The sequence below is a fragment of the Heterodontus francisci genome, chromosome 21, assembly GCF_036365525.1.
Source record: "Heterodontus francisci isolate sHetFra1 chromosome 21, sHetFra1.hap1, whole genome shotgun sequence".
NCBI lineage: Eukaryota > Metazoa > Chordata > Chondrichthyes > Heterodontiformes > Heterodontidae > Heterodontus > Heterodontus francisci.
Window position 1 is genome coordinate 33,075,844 of NC_090391.1, and position 13,893 is coordinate 33,089,736.

General features: G+C 45.5%; 1 protein-coding gene across 1 annotated transcript; it reads left to right on the forward strand.

Annotated features, from left to right (window-relative positions):
* Positions 1–445: 445 nt before the first annotated feature.
* LOC137381084 (probable G-protein coupled receptor 139) lies at positions 446–1,760 on the forward strand. The gene is made up of 2 exons (XM_068053472.1): positions 446–482; positions 862–1,760. The coding sequence occupies exons 1-2, from the start codon at positions 446–448 to the stop codon at positions 1,758–1,760; spliced, it is 936 nt and encodes a 311-aa protein (XP_067909573.1).
* Positions 1,761–13,893: the final 12,133 nt, after the last annotated feature.

The following is a 13,893-nucleotide window of genomic DNA, read 5'->3' on the forward strand; positions in this document are numbered from 1 at the left end:
AATGGATGAGGGTTTCAGCAGCAGATGAGTTGAGGCAGGGGACGAGTTGGGCAGTGGACAGATGTTGAAATAGGTTGCCTTAGTGATGGCGCAGATATGTGGTTGGCTCCTCATCAGGTATAACATTGACGTTGTGAACAGTCTTGCTCAATGTCAGACAATTGTCACGGAGTGGCTTGGAATTAATGGCTAGGGAACAGAGATGTGACGGGGCAGAAGACAATGGTTTCACTCTTCCTAATATTTAACTGAAGGAAATGTTGTTCATCATGGATTTCAGACAAGCAGTGTGATAATTTAGTGGCGTGGAGGAGTTGACAGACGTGGTGATGTCAAGCTTGGTGTTGTCAACAGAAATGTGGAAAATGATGCAGCATTTTCGAATGATGAAGCCGAGGAGTAGCATGTCAATGAGAAATGGGAGCGGATAAAGGATAGATCATTGATGGACAGTAGAGGTAACGGTAGAGTACACTTTGCAGGTAATTATTTGGCGACAATTGGAAGGGTAAGAATGAGACCCGGTGAGAGCAGTCCCATCCATCGGGATTCTCATATTACACGTGTCCTGTTCCCTTCCTCCTTCATGTAATCTTTTTTTTTTCTGAAGCAACACACGTTATAGCTGCATATTCAGAATCTTCTGCATTCTTGCATTTTCCCTCAATCTTTTATTTAACTCAGTTTCCGTACAATTCAGTTCATTTTAATTTGCCTCATTGCAACTCCAGATCAGTTTTGTGTCCAGAACTAATCACAATTAACAAAGGAAACATCAAAGCTGAAATTAGTGCCAAGGTTCGGGGACTGCGACTGATCTTGGGATGGTCTAATGATAATTCCCTTTTCTCTCTCTTGTAGTGAACCTGCTCGCGATTGTGATCCTGTCCCGTGGAAAATGCGGTCTCTCCAAATGTGTCACTAATTACTTGGTGGCCATGGCAGTGGCGGATCTAATGGTGGTGATCATTGAAGTAATATTGAAGCGAATTAACAATATTTACTTGCCAATAAAATTCTTGTTCATCACTCCCGTATGCGCCATGAAACTTGTCACGAAAATTGCAGCACTGGACTGCTCCGTCTGGTTCATGGTTGCTTTCACCTTTGATCGCTTTGTAGCCATTTGTTGTCCGAATCTTCAGCGAAAGCATTGTACCCAGAGAACGGCGAACATGGTTTCAGCGACCGTGTGTGTGCTCGGCTGCCTGAGAAGCATCCCCTTTTATTTCATGTATGAACCCCAACTTATAATTAACAACATTCCATACTTCTGCATTGAAACCTTTGCCTATTACACTTCGCCCTTATGGGCGGTGTACGAGTGGTTTGACAGTATTTTAACACATTTAGTGCCGATCTTTTTGATCCTTTTGTTAAATACTCTCACTGTGAAACATATTCTAAAGTCCAATACAGTCCGCAGGGCGCTCCTCAGCAGCATCAATAACCAAAATGATCCAGAGAGTGAGAACCGGAAGAGATCAATGATCTTGCTCTTTACTATATCTGGTAATTTCATTCTTCTCTGGATGACATATGTTGTGCATTCCCTAAGGTGGCGGGTGAAAAACTACAATTATACAGACAGGTACTATAGTAACCCAATATACATCAACCAGCAAACGGGATTCATGCTGCAGCTTCTCAGTCCTTGCACCAACACGTGTATTTATGGGCTGACACAGAGAAAATTCAGCGATGAGCTGGTGATTGGAATGAAATACATGATCACACTGAATGGGAGATTATGTAAATAGCAAGCAATTGACAGAAAGATGCATCTGTGTAGATTGAAAACCATACCCTTCTTCTGTCCCATAACACCAGACTGGCAGGTGATGGCAGGAAACAGGCTGACTCTCTTAAGAGCGAGAACTGGCCAATAAACCACCTACTCAGCCCAATGCAGCTGCATTGTAAAGCACACTGGACCACATCAGATAAATATGAAGTAATATTGCAGTGTGGATCGTGTCCGTTAAATGTGAACCATTAATAATAATGCACACTTTGACCACATCGACTAAATGGGGAGTGTCTACGAATAATGCGCGTTCCACCACAGCTGGCAAATGTGGAGTCTTCAATGCAAATGCACACTGGATCGCATCTAATAAAAATGAAGCAGTTAATGATAATGGACACGGGATCACATATGGTAAATGTGAAACGTTGAGTAATAACGTACACAGGATCACATCTGGTAAATGTGAAACATTGGGTAATAATGCACACTGGACGCACATCTGGTAAATGTGAAGCAACAGTAATGACAAACACTGGACCAGTTAGGATAAATATGAAGCAATATTAATAATAAACACTGGACCACATCTGGTAAATGTGAGCCATTTAATAATATTGCACACTGGACCACATCTGGTAAATGTGAACTGTTCAATAATGATGCACACTGCGTTCAATAATATTGTAAACTGGAACGTGTGTGGTGTTTAGTAATTTTAATTCTTTCAGGGCATGTGGGCACCGCTGGCAAGAATAGCATTTTTTGCCCGCCCGTAATTGCCCTTGGCAACTAAATGGCTTGCTAGGCCAGTCAGTTAAGAGCCAACCACATTTCTTTGGGTCTCGACTCATAGAGTCATAGAGTTATACAGCGCAGAAACGGCCCCTTCGGCCCATCGTGTCCACGCCGGCTGTCCAGCACTTAACTATTCTAATTCCATATTCCTGCACTTGGCCCGTTGCTTTGGATGCTATTGTATTTCAAGTGCTCATATGTAGAGCAGAGCAGGTAAGGACAGAAGACTCTTTCCCTAAAGGATATTATTGAACCAGATGGGTTTTTAACAACAATCACTGACAGTTTCACGCCTCCAGTACTAATGAGCTGAAATCACAATCCCGCCACTGGCGTGATGGGGTTTGAACATGTGCGCTCAGGGAATTCGACTAGGTCTTTACAGCACTACTTCAGTGACGTTGCCACCATGTCACCACATCCCATATGCACCGGACCTAATGCGGAAAATTTGAAACTTTTCATGATAATGCATCTTGGATCAGACCTGATAAGTATTAATTCTTCAACAATAATGCACACTGGACCACAACTGGTAAATGTGAAACATTTAATCATAATACACACTGACCCTCAACTGTTTAATGTGTATAATGTAACAGTAACACAAACTGGACCACATCTGGTAAATCTTAATCTTGCAATCATGATGAAATCTTGAACATGTCTGGTAAATGCGAAACATTTATCAATTATACACACTGGAACACATCTTGCAAAGGTGATTCATTTCACATTAAGGCACAATAGATAACATCTGGTAAATATGAAGCATATAATAATAATGCACAGTGCAGCACATCTGGTAAAAGTGAATCATTCAACATTAAGGTGCACTGGACAACATCTGGGAAATGTGAAGCATTTAATAATATTGCACCCTGGAGCGCACACACTAAATGTGAAGCATTTTACACGAATGCACACCAGATCTCAAATGGTAAATGACCATTATTAAATGGGAATACAAACCGGACCACATCTGGTAAATCTGAATCTTGCAATAATAATGCACACTGGGACACATCTTGCAAACTTGAATCAGTTAACATGAAAGCCATTGGACAATATCTGGGAAATGTGAAGCATTTAATAATAATTAACACTGGACCATATCTAGTAAATGTGACTCATTTAACATTACGGCACAGTGGACCACATCTAGCAAATATGAAGCATTTGATAATAATGTGCAATGGATCTCAACTGGGAAATGATTATCATTTAATAGTAAGACAAACTAGACCACATCTGGTAAATCTGAATCTTTTCATGCCTTTTTGCATTCCTTTTTACATTTTTTACAATCTTTTTTTGCATTTATTTCATTTCATCTTAGTTTGTTCAGTTTGCTTACCCACTGTTTTTTTCAGGTTGTTTTTCTTCAGGTTTGCACTTGCTGATGTTCAATATTCAGTATATTCACACCTAATCTTTACTAGTGCTTTGTCTTTCAACACACCATTAACATATTGTTTGCCTTTGCTCCGTGACCTTTTGGTCAGCTATGTGGCCTGGTCCAATCTGCACCTTCTCCTTTGTTATCTCTTGCCCAACCCCTACCTCACTTGTTTATAATCTGTGACTTTTCTAATATTTGTCAGTTCCGAAGAAGGGTCACTGACCCGAAACGTTAACTCTGCTTCTCTTTCCACAGATGCTGCCAGACCTGCTGAGTGAATCCAGCATTTCTTGTTTTTGTTTCAGATTTCCAGCATCCGCAGTATTTTGCTTTTATAATCGTAATGCAAACTGGATTACATCTGGTAAATGTGAAGCATTTGATTATAAAGCAAACTGGATCATTTAATAGTAATACAAACTGGACCACATTTGGTAAATCTGAATCTTTTCATAAACATGCACACTTGAGCATATCTGGTAAATGTAAATCATTTAATAATTATGCAAACTGGATTACATCTTTTAAACGTGATGCATTTGACATTAAGACACACTAGATAACATCTGAGAAATGTGAAGTATTGAATAATAATTTACACTGGAACACATCTGATAAATGTGAAGTATTTAATAATAGTGCACATTGAAGCACATCTGATAAATGTGAATCATTTAGCATGAAGGCTCACTGGAGCACATCTGGCAAACAGGAAGCATTTAATACTAATGCACACTGAAGCACATCTGGTGAATGTAAATCATTCAACTTTAAAGTGCACTGGGCAACATTTGGGAAATTGAAGCATTTAATAATAATGTTCACTGAAGCACATTGATAAATGCGAATCATTTAAGATTAAGGCATACTGGACCACAACTGGTAAGTGTGTGAAGCATTTAATATGAATGCACACTGGATCACAAATGGTAAATGAGTATCATTTACTAACAATACAAACTGGACCACATCTGGTAAATCTGAATCTTTTAATAACAATGCACACAGGAACACCTCTTGTAAATGTGAGTCAGTTAACATTAATCATGGAAGCGGGAAGGGGTTAGCTCTACATTCGTTCATCAATTTGGAAAGGAAGGAACAACTCTTCATTTATTTATTGATAGGGCGGTAAGGGGCCGCTGTGTACCTTTGTATAGATATGGGGGAACGGGACAACTCTGCGTTCGTTTCTTGATAAGGCATATTAAAGGGGCAACTCTGCACCTGCTTATTAATAAGGGGAGGGTGCACTTCTGCATCTGTTTATCAATAAAGCGGAGCAGAAGGCTACTCTGCATCCGAGTATCGATATGGTGGAGCAGGAGGCTACTCTGCATCTGCTTATCGATGAGGCAGAGCAGGAGGCAATTCTGCATGTTTATCAATAAAGCAGCGCAGGGAGCAATTCTGCATATGCTCATCAATAAAGCGGAGCAGGAGGCAATTGTGCATCTGTTTATCGATAAAGCAGAGCAGGAGGCTGCACTTATCTGTGCATCGATAAAGGAGAAGAAGGCAATTCGGCACCTGTTTATCGATAGGGCGGGGAAGAGAGCAACTCTGCATTTGTTTTTCGATAAGTCGGGGAAAGGAGCAATTCTGCAGTTGTGTATGATTGGAGAGGGGTGGCGGTAACTCTGCAAATTTATGCACTGTTTGGGGACACAACTGGGAACCAGTGTAGGTTGGTGTTGCACGTGGTCCAGTGCAGGCAAATCAATTGATATTCCAGTGGTCCTGATGGCTGAAACTTACTTAAAACTTGTGTGGGCGATGCTTTGCCATTACATTGAACTCATGTTAGAATGCTACTGAAGGAGGAATTAACAGAAACCTCTGTCCATGCAGGCGTACTTGACCTTTTGAAGGAAGCCAACGTTGCCAGATGTATAGAGCTAACTACAATTCACCCTGTTTTCCTTCAGCCCTTTGCTGTGATGAGGTTTCGCCACAAGAGGCAGGCCCCACAGGTAGGTGCGCCCCAGCAGCAGCTGCAGCCTCCCAGACACGAGCAGCAACTTCCACGAAGGCACAGAGTAGCCCAGATATGCCAGAAAGCAAACATCTCAGATCCAGAACATCACTGCATCAGGGCATCAGGACATTCCTGAGGGTAGTATCCTAGTCCTAACCATTTTCAGCTGCTTAACAATAACTTTCGTTAAATCATAAGGTCAGAGTGAGAATAGTCGCTGATGATTGCACAATGTACAAAACCATTCGCGAATCCTCGAATACTGAAGCAGTCCGTGTAGAAATGCAGCTACACCTGAGCAACATCCAGGTTTCGGCTGATAGTTGGCAAGTAACTTTTGTGCCACACAAGTGCCAGGCAATGACCATCTCTAAGAGGAGTGCATCTAACCATCTCCCCTTGACGCTCAATGGCATAACGATCACTGAATCCCCCACTCTCAACATCCTGGCGGTTACGATTGACCAGAAACGGAACTGGAGTAGACAAATAAATAGAGTGGCTACGAGATCAGGTCAGAGGCTCGGAATCCTGCGGCGAGTAAGTCATTTTCTGACTCCCAAAGCCGGTCTATCATCTGCAAGGCACAAGTCAGGAGTGTGATGGAATAGCCTCCCATTGTCTGGATGGGTGCAGCTCCAACAACACTCAAGAAGCTCGACACCATCCAACACCCTGCTTGATTGGAATCCCCTGCACAAGCATCCACTCCCTCCACGACTAGCGCACGGTGGCAGCAGTGTGTGCAATTTAGTAAGTGCACTGAAGCAAAGCAACAAGACTACTTCGGCAGCACCTTCCAAACCCGCGAATAGTATCACCGAGAAGAGCAAGGGCAGCCTATACATGGGAACACTACCACCTGTAAGTTCCCCTCCAAGCCACACAACATTCTTACTTGGAATGATATCACTGTTCCTTCACCGTCGCTCGGTCAAGAACTTGGAATTCACTTCCAAACAGCAATGTAGGTGTACCGACCCCACATCAACGGCAGCGGTTCAAGAAGGCAGCTCATCGCTACCTTTGCAAAGGCAATTAGGGATGGGCAATAAATGTTGGCCCAGCCAGCGACGCCCACAACCCAGGAACGAGTAAGAAACTTCCAAGTGTCCAGTTATCTCAGCCTTTACAATAGATTCTAACATTTTCGCTAGTACTGATGTCCAACTAACAGGCCAGTAGTTCTCTCTTTACTCTCTTGCTTCCTTCTCAAATAGTGGGGTTCGATTTTCTACTTTTCCATATGCAGGAACTCTTCCATAATTCACAGAAGTTTGAAAGAAAGCTACTAAAACATCCATTATGTATATAGTGATCTAGTTCGATACTCTGTAATGCCTCTCATCTGGTCCGAGGGATTTATCAACTTTCAATCCAATCATTGTTTCTAGTACTATCTTTTTATTATTATTAATTCCGTTCAGTTCCTCATTTTACTTGTACCTTGGTTCCCTAGCCTATCTGGAAGATTTTCTGCTTCTTCCACCGTGAAGGGAAATGCAATCTAATTGTTTCGTCTTTGCGTTTTTTCTTCCATTCAGCACCACAAGCTCTCCTGTCATCGCTAATAGTTTCCTTTTCACACACCTAAAGAAGATTTTACAGACCTTATTTATGTGACTAGCAAGTTGCATTCATAATAATTTTTCTTTCTGTATCAGTTTCTTGGTGCTCCTTTGTTGGACACTAAATTCCTCCCCATCCTTGGGCTTATCAGCCACTTCCTGTGACCTACTGCAATCTTTAAACTTCTTTTGTTATTCACGGCTGAATCACCTTTCTTTTTTTGTGTGTGTTTCAGAAGAATGTATATTTGTTGTAAACCGTGTCACACTTCTTTAAATACTAGCCATTGCCTGGCAACTGGCAAATCCTTTAATGCATTTTCCCAATCCTCCATAACCAACTTGCCTCTCATACATTCATCGTTTACTTTGTTGAGATTTAAGACCCCAGTTTCACAATGACCTATATCTATTTCAAACATAATGTAGAATTCTAACGTGATGTAGTCAGTGTTTCCTATTAGTTCATTTACAGCAAGGTTATGAATTTGTCCTTTCTCATTAAATAATACTAAATGTACAATAGCCCACTCCCGCTCCCGAGTTGGCCCCACAACATACTACTCCAGAAACCCATCTCGTTCATACTCCAGGAATTCATCCTCCTCCGCATCAGTGCTGATTAGTTTTACCAAGTCTATATGTAAATTGATCACACCCATTATTACTGCATTGCCCATTTAACATGCACTTCTAATCTCCTGCTTTATACTGTGCCCAACATTAGCACTATGGTTTGGTGGCCTATAAACAACTCCCACCAATGTTTGATGCCCCTTGCTGCTTCTCAGCTCCACCGAAACGGATTCTACATCTTGCTCCTTAGATCTAAGCTCCTCTCTCATGAATGCACTGATCTCCCTTGCTAAAAGCGCGACACCACGTCCTTCTCCCGTTCGCCCACTGCTCCCAAATTACGACGATCACTGAATATTTACTTTGCAGCCCTGGCCACCCTGTAACCACGTCTTCTGAATGGCAAGAAATCGTACCGATTTATCTCTATTTGACTTTCAAATCATCTACATTATTTCTCATGCTTCGTGCATTCAGATAGAGTTCCCTTAAGTTTGTCTTAACATTATTCCTCATTCCCACCTATTTGAAATGTGTCTTCATGTCGTCTGCTTTCCAATTTCGGTTACTGATTTTCTACTTCCTCTTACCATTTTTGCTTCCCTCCTATCTGAGTTTCCTCTTAATTTCTCAACCCCTGACAATTGGGTTTAAACCCTCCGTGACAGTATTAGCAAACCACCCGGGAAGGACGTTAGCTCTGGCCCGGCTAAGGTGCAACCCACCCACCATGTACCGGTCCCACATACTCCATAACAGATCTCAATACCTCAGGTACCTGATGCCCTCCCTCCAAGCACGTGTTAAATCGCTTATTCCTTCTATTCCTATGCTCGCTAGCACGTGGCACTAGGAGTAATGCCAAGATAACAGCTCTTCATTTTCTACTCTTAATTTCCTTCCTAACTCATTAAAATCTGCTTCGAGGACCTCATCCCTCTTCTTTCCTATGCAATTGTTACCAATGTGGACCACGACCTCTGGTTGGTCACCCTCCCCCAGAACAACGGCCTTAAGCTGCTCTGTGACATCCTTGACCATGGCACCAGGGCGGCAACGTACCATCTGGTGTCAATTCTGCAGCCGCACAGATGCCTGTCTGTTTCTCAAACTAATGAATCCCCTATCACTACTGATGTTGCACTCTTCTGGCTCTCCTCCTGTGCAGCTGAGCCACCTGTTGCACCATGGACATGGCTGTTGCTGCATTCCTTTGAGGAACCACTGGCCTCACCATTATCCAAAATGGATAACCAGTTAACAAGTGAGATTGACTCAAGTGACTCCTGCACTACCTGCTTGGTTATCGTAGACTGCCCTTGGTCTCCCATTCCCTCTCTGCCGACATGCTCCTACCTGCGTTGTAACCACGTCCCTAATGGTGTTATCCAAGTCGTTCCTGCATCACGGATGCACCACAGTGACTCCAGCCTCCCCTTTAGTTCCAGAACCCAGAGGTCTAGCCTCTGCAGCTGAAGACACTTACTACAGATGGGTTTGTCAAAAACATAGTGTGTCCACTACTTCCCACATAACACAGGAGACACATTCTTCTCGACCGAGGTTGCAGCCATCCATGTCAACCGTCACGATTTAAATTACTTACTTCCAGCCATGGAATAAAGAACTATGTCCACACCAACAGGTCTATTGAGGCCTCTGTAAAAACAATGGCCCTTGGCCATTGTCACAGCCTCACAGATGTGCGGTAAGGCAACTTTTTAAATTGTTTTCCTGAAGTTTAACCGGGCACTCTCGCTGCCTGTTTAAGGGACTAACCAAAGGTGGGACTTTCGTGCCAGTGGATACCATGGCAGCAACTGCACAGCGGATCCAATTGTCCAACTCTCGGACAAAGGACAAAGAACAAAGAACAAAGAACAGTACAGCACGGGAACCGGCCATTCGGCCCTCGAAGCCTGCACCGATCTTGATGCCTGTCTAAAGTAACACCTTCTGCAATCCGGGGTCATATCCCTCTATTCCCTTCATATTCATGTATTTGTCCAGATGTCTCTTAAACGTCGCTATCGTATCTGCTTCCACCACCTCTCCTGGCAGTGTGTTCCAGGATTCACCACCCGCTGTGTAAAAGACTTGCCCCGCACATCCCCTCTAAACTTTTCCTCTCGCACCTTAAACCTATGTCCCCTAGTAACTGACTCTTCCACCATGGGAAAAAGCTTCTGACTATCCACTCTGTCCATGCCGCTCATAACTTTGTAAAACTCTCTAATGTCGCCCCTCCACCCCCGTCGTTCCAGTGAAAATAATACGAGTTTTTCCAACCTCTCCTTATAGCTAATACCCTCCAGACCAGGCTACATCCTGGTAAACCTCCTCTCTACCCTCTCCAAAGCCTCCACGCCCCTCTGGTAATGTGGCGACCAGAATTTCATGCAATATTCTACTGCCAGTGAGCTGCTCCTACCCCATCTTCAGGAGTGGTGGTTGGGGATCACCCCAATCCCGTCGGCCTGCAGGAAAGCAGTCTCAAATATGTCTATTCCTTCCGCCGACCGCTATTTGTACAGCTGGCATAGGAGGAGGTCAAAATGGGCGACAGTAACATCGCGTTCTGGGGACCACAATTTATATCTTCTGGAGCTTGGATTGGGCATCGTGTGATTTAAGGGGTTTGGGCAGGTTCGTAAGAACTGCACCAACCATTGAGCTGCCTATCCTCCTCCGCAGCCTCGGGTGCTGTCGTTTCACACCTCCCTCCTCTCCCGACACCAGCAGCAGACAGCACTCAGGCTTTGCCAGAGGGCCTTGGTTTCATGCCCTCTGGTGGAGAGGGGAAGACCCGTCCGGGTGGAAGGAAAGTGCAGTTCTGAACAAAATACCCAAACGCGCGTCCTTGTTTGTGGGAAAACATCTTGAGCCTGATCTTAGACCTAGACGTAATGTGGAGAGCCCACATGCCCCGCGGCTGAGCTCAAGCCCAAGGAATTTGGGCAGGAGGATGCAGAAGTAGAATCAGAGACCTCTAGTTAGATTAAGGTCCTTGAAAATACGTGTCGATCCCAGCATAAAAGGAGGAAGTCCCTCTCTTCTGTAAAGGCCATGAGGAACATGGTCTCTCGCATGGCGTGGGTCCTCTGGCTCCCCCTACTGCCTGCACAATCATGGCCTTAAACTCAAGTGGCTGCACCCTATCCCTTGTAGCAGAGAGGAGAGAAACCCCTGTAAATTTGGTAGCTCCCGAGGGGCAGGAGGGGGCCCGTATTTGGTGTCGGGTGTGCATACGGGGCGGGAGGTGCGCGGGACCTGGGAGGGTCAACTACACCCCGTTGCCCAACAGCTTGTTTAGCTGCTTCTGCGTCGGTTGCCAATGGTGGGGCAGGCGGGGTGGGGAGACCTGTTCGGGTCCGCACCACCCTGTGCCCGCAGCCTGTTTCAGTTTCCCAGGATACACCTGATCCAGGGTGCATAGTGTCCCGTCTGTTTGGCCTGTAGGAAATGCGGGCGAGGAGATGGTCTCTGGCTGCATTTCCATGAGTCGGGAGTAAACATGTCCCGAGCCCGGGGATGGAGGTAGATGGTGGTCTGGAACATCTTTCTCCCAAAGGCCCCGTTTCCTTGGAAGAACCCAAAGAATGCGCTTTTTCCATTTCTCCTGATGGTGAGATAGCTTGAGGTGGGACTAGCTGGCGTAGCCTGGACATCTGCTTTATAGTGTGTAATGGGTGTGTCAACCGCTGGCTGTAGCTACCAAGAGGAAAATGGGGACTCACTGATGACACGAAGGACAATATTGAATCCATCACTTGTGAGAAAGGGCCTCCCTTGTGTCTCCTACTGTGTCTCCTCTTATATCCATTGTGGAACTCGGGCCTTCCTTGCCGTAATAAAGCTTAGCTGGCCCTCGACCAGTGGTCAGATTCGGCAGTGATCATCAAGCCCACTCCTGCCGCTTTCAAGAATGGGGTCAAAGACGTGGACATGAGAATGATCATGCAGTGCCAGTTCAATGTGTCGCTCTCTATGTTTGTTGGGGAGTGGAAGGTGATGATCATTTCCAGTCCCTTCAATGGCGGCAGTGGGCCTCTCTACATATTTTACAATATCTCAGTCCCGCAGGAAATCCATACCATTTTGGGAGATGAAGCCACCTAGCTCCCGGAGTAGTAGGGTCCGATCTATATGAATCACCTCATCCCGACTTCCAATGGGATGGCTACATTGTAGGCCATCGCTTTCCATCCAGAGATCTTGGGACTCAAGCAGCTTGAGCGAGGCCATTTGCCTCACTGCGCCGTGGCCTGGGTGGTGTGCCGCTCCACTTGTGAATGTGTATGTGCCTGCGCCAAGCGCATTGAAAGCATACTTCTTTAAATAACTGTCCACTCTCTTGAGCTCTATCGATAGCAGAGAATGCACCATTTATGGGGGTGGGGGGATTTCAATTATACCCTTTTGTTCAGGTATCGCTCTGCTCCCCTGTGCCACTAAGTGTCTGTGGAGATGTTGAGGGAACTGACCAGCTCCGTCAGCTTGGTTGGCGTTTGACATAAACTCCATCCTGTAGCGGGCACAGTCACTTGGAGACATGTAGGAGATGTGACCCCAATCGCCCGTCTCGACATTTCGCAGGCTGTATCTCGACAGTCGCCATGTGGTTAGTGCTCTGCTCGGACCACCACCGTTCTGTACATAGGTGGGGGCCACATCAAGGCACTTTCACAAACGGCTGCTGGAGGACGAGTGATTCTAGGACTCGTTCTGTTGACTGTGTCCCGACTGGAGAAGGAGGCGGTGGGTCCATTCCTTGAGCTTATGGTGGGATAAGGGCAAGATTCAAAGCCGTGTCTTCTGTGTAGAGTACGTGAAGGGATCGCTCAAGAAGTGGGAGGCCGTGCTCGTACACCTGCAGAGGGAGGTTCTCGACTTTTGGTCCCAGCTTGGTGATGCTATCGTGGACGCAGTCCTGTGGCAGGTGTACAAGGAGAAGAACGGGGTATTGAGGGACCTGCAGCGTGCAGATTCCCGACAAGCATACATGAGGTCGCATTACCACCCCTGGATCGTGTTTCACCCTCCTTCTCCTTGCTAGATAAATAGCGGCGGGTCCATAAGCAGCTGGTTGAGCTGTTGTCCGATGCCAGATTATTCATCACAGATCCAAAAGGATTTTGAGTCTTGATTGGGATTCTTGGTCAATACCTACTGTGACACGTTGTGCTCTCTGGATCTCTCCACTAAGGATGCAGGTAGATGTTTGTGGGAAGTCTTGCCGAACCTCGGCCTTGAGGGCGCCGAAAGACAGCAGACTCCATTCACGGTAGCCGAGTTGATCTGTGCACTTCACTGGCTCTCAATGGTTAAATATCCAGGGCTGGGCAGGCTGACCCTGGAGTTCGTCAGGGCGTTCTGGGACATCCTTTGGGGCGATTATGCGTGGATCCTGGGGAATGGTCTGGCGACCGTTTCAGTGGAGCACCGTTCACCTCCTCTATCTGGGAGTCCACCTGGACCCCGCTGAGGAAGCCTGCCTGGCAGGATTTGGAGGCAAAAGTCAACACACGGCTCGGGCACTGGACGTGACTTATCCGAGTTCTTGTCTACAGAGGCTCCCGGTTATAAACAAAAAAAAACAGGCAGCCTCTATGGTGTGGTGCGATTTGGTCACTTTGATTCCGCCCTTGCATTTGTCACCCCAATGCAGAAAAAGACTCGTTCAATCCTTCTAAGCAAGAGGAAACACTGGGTCTCTGCTGCAGGCCTGAGTCTACCAATTGAGATGGGCGGTCCGTCATTGAAATGCAGTGCTACCCAGGCTCTGAATCACCACTTTCAGACCCAGCAGCGTGTCTTATTCCGC

Bases quoted from the DNA above. Each gene is read 5' to 3' on its own strand.
- LOC137381084 (XM_068053472.1), top strand. From the start codon at position 446: ATGGACAGTAGAGGTAACGGTAGAGTACACTTTGCAG. The intron at 483-861 runs GTAATTATTTGG...TCTCTCTTGTAG, and splicing joins CGGTAGAGTACACTTTGCAG to TGAACCTGCTCGCGATTGTG.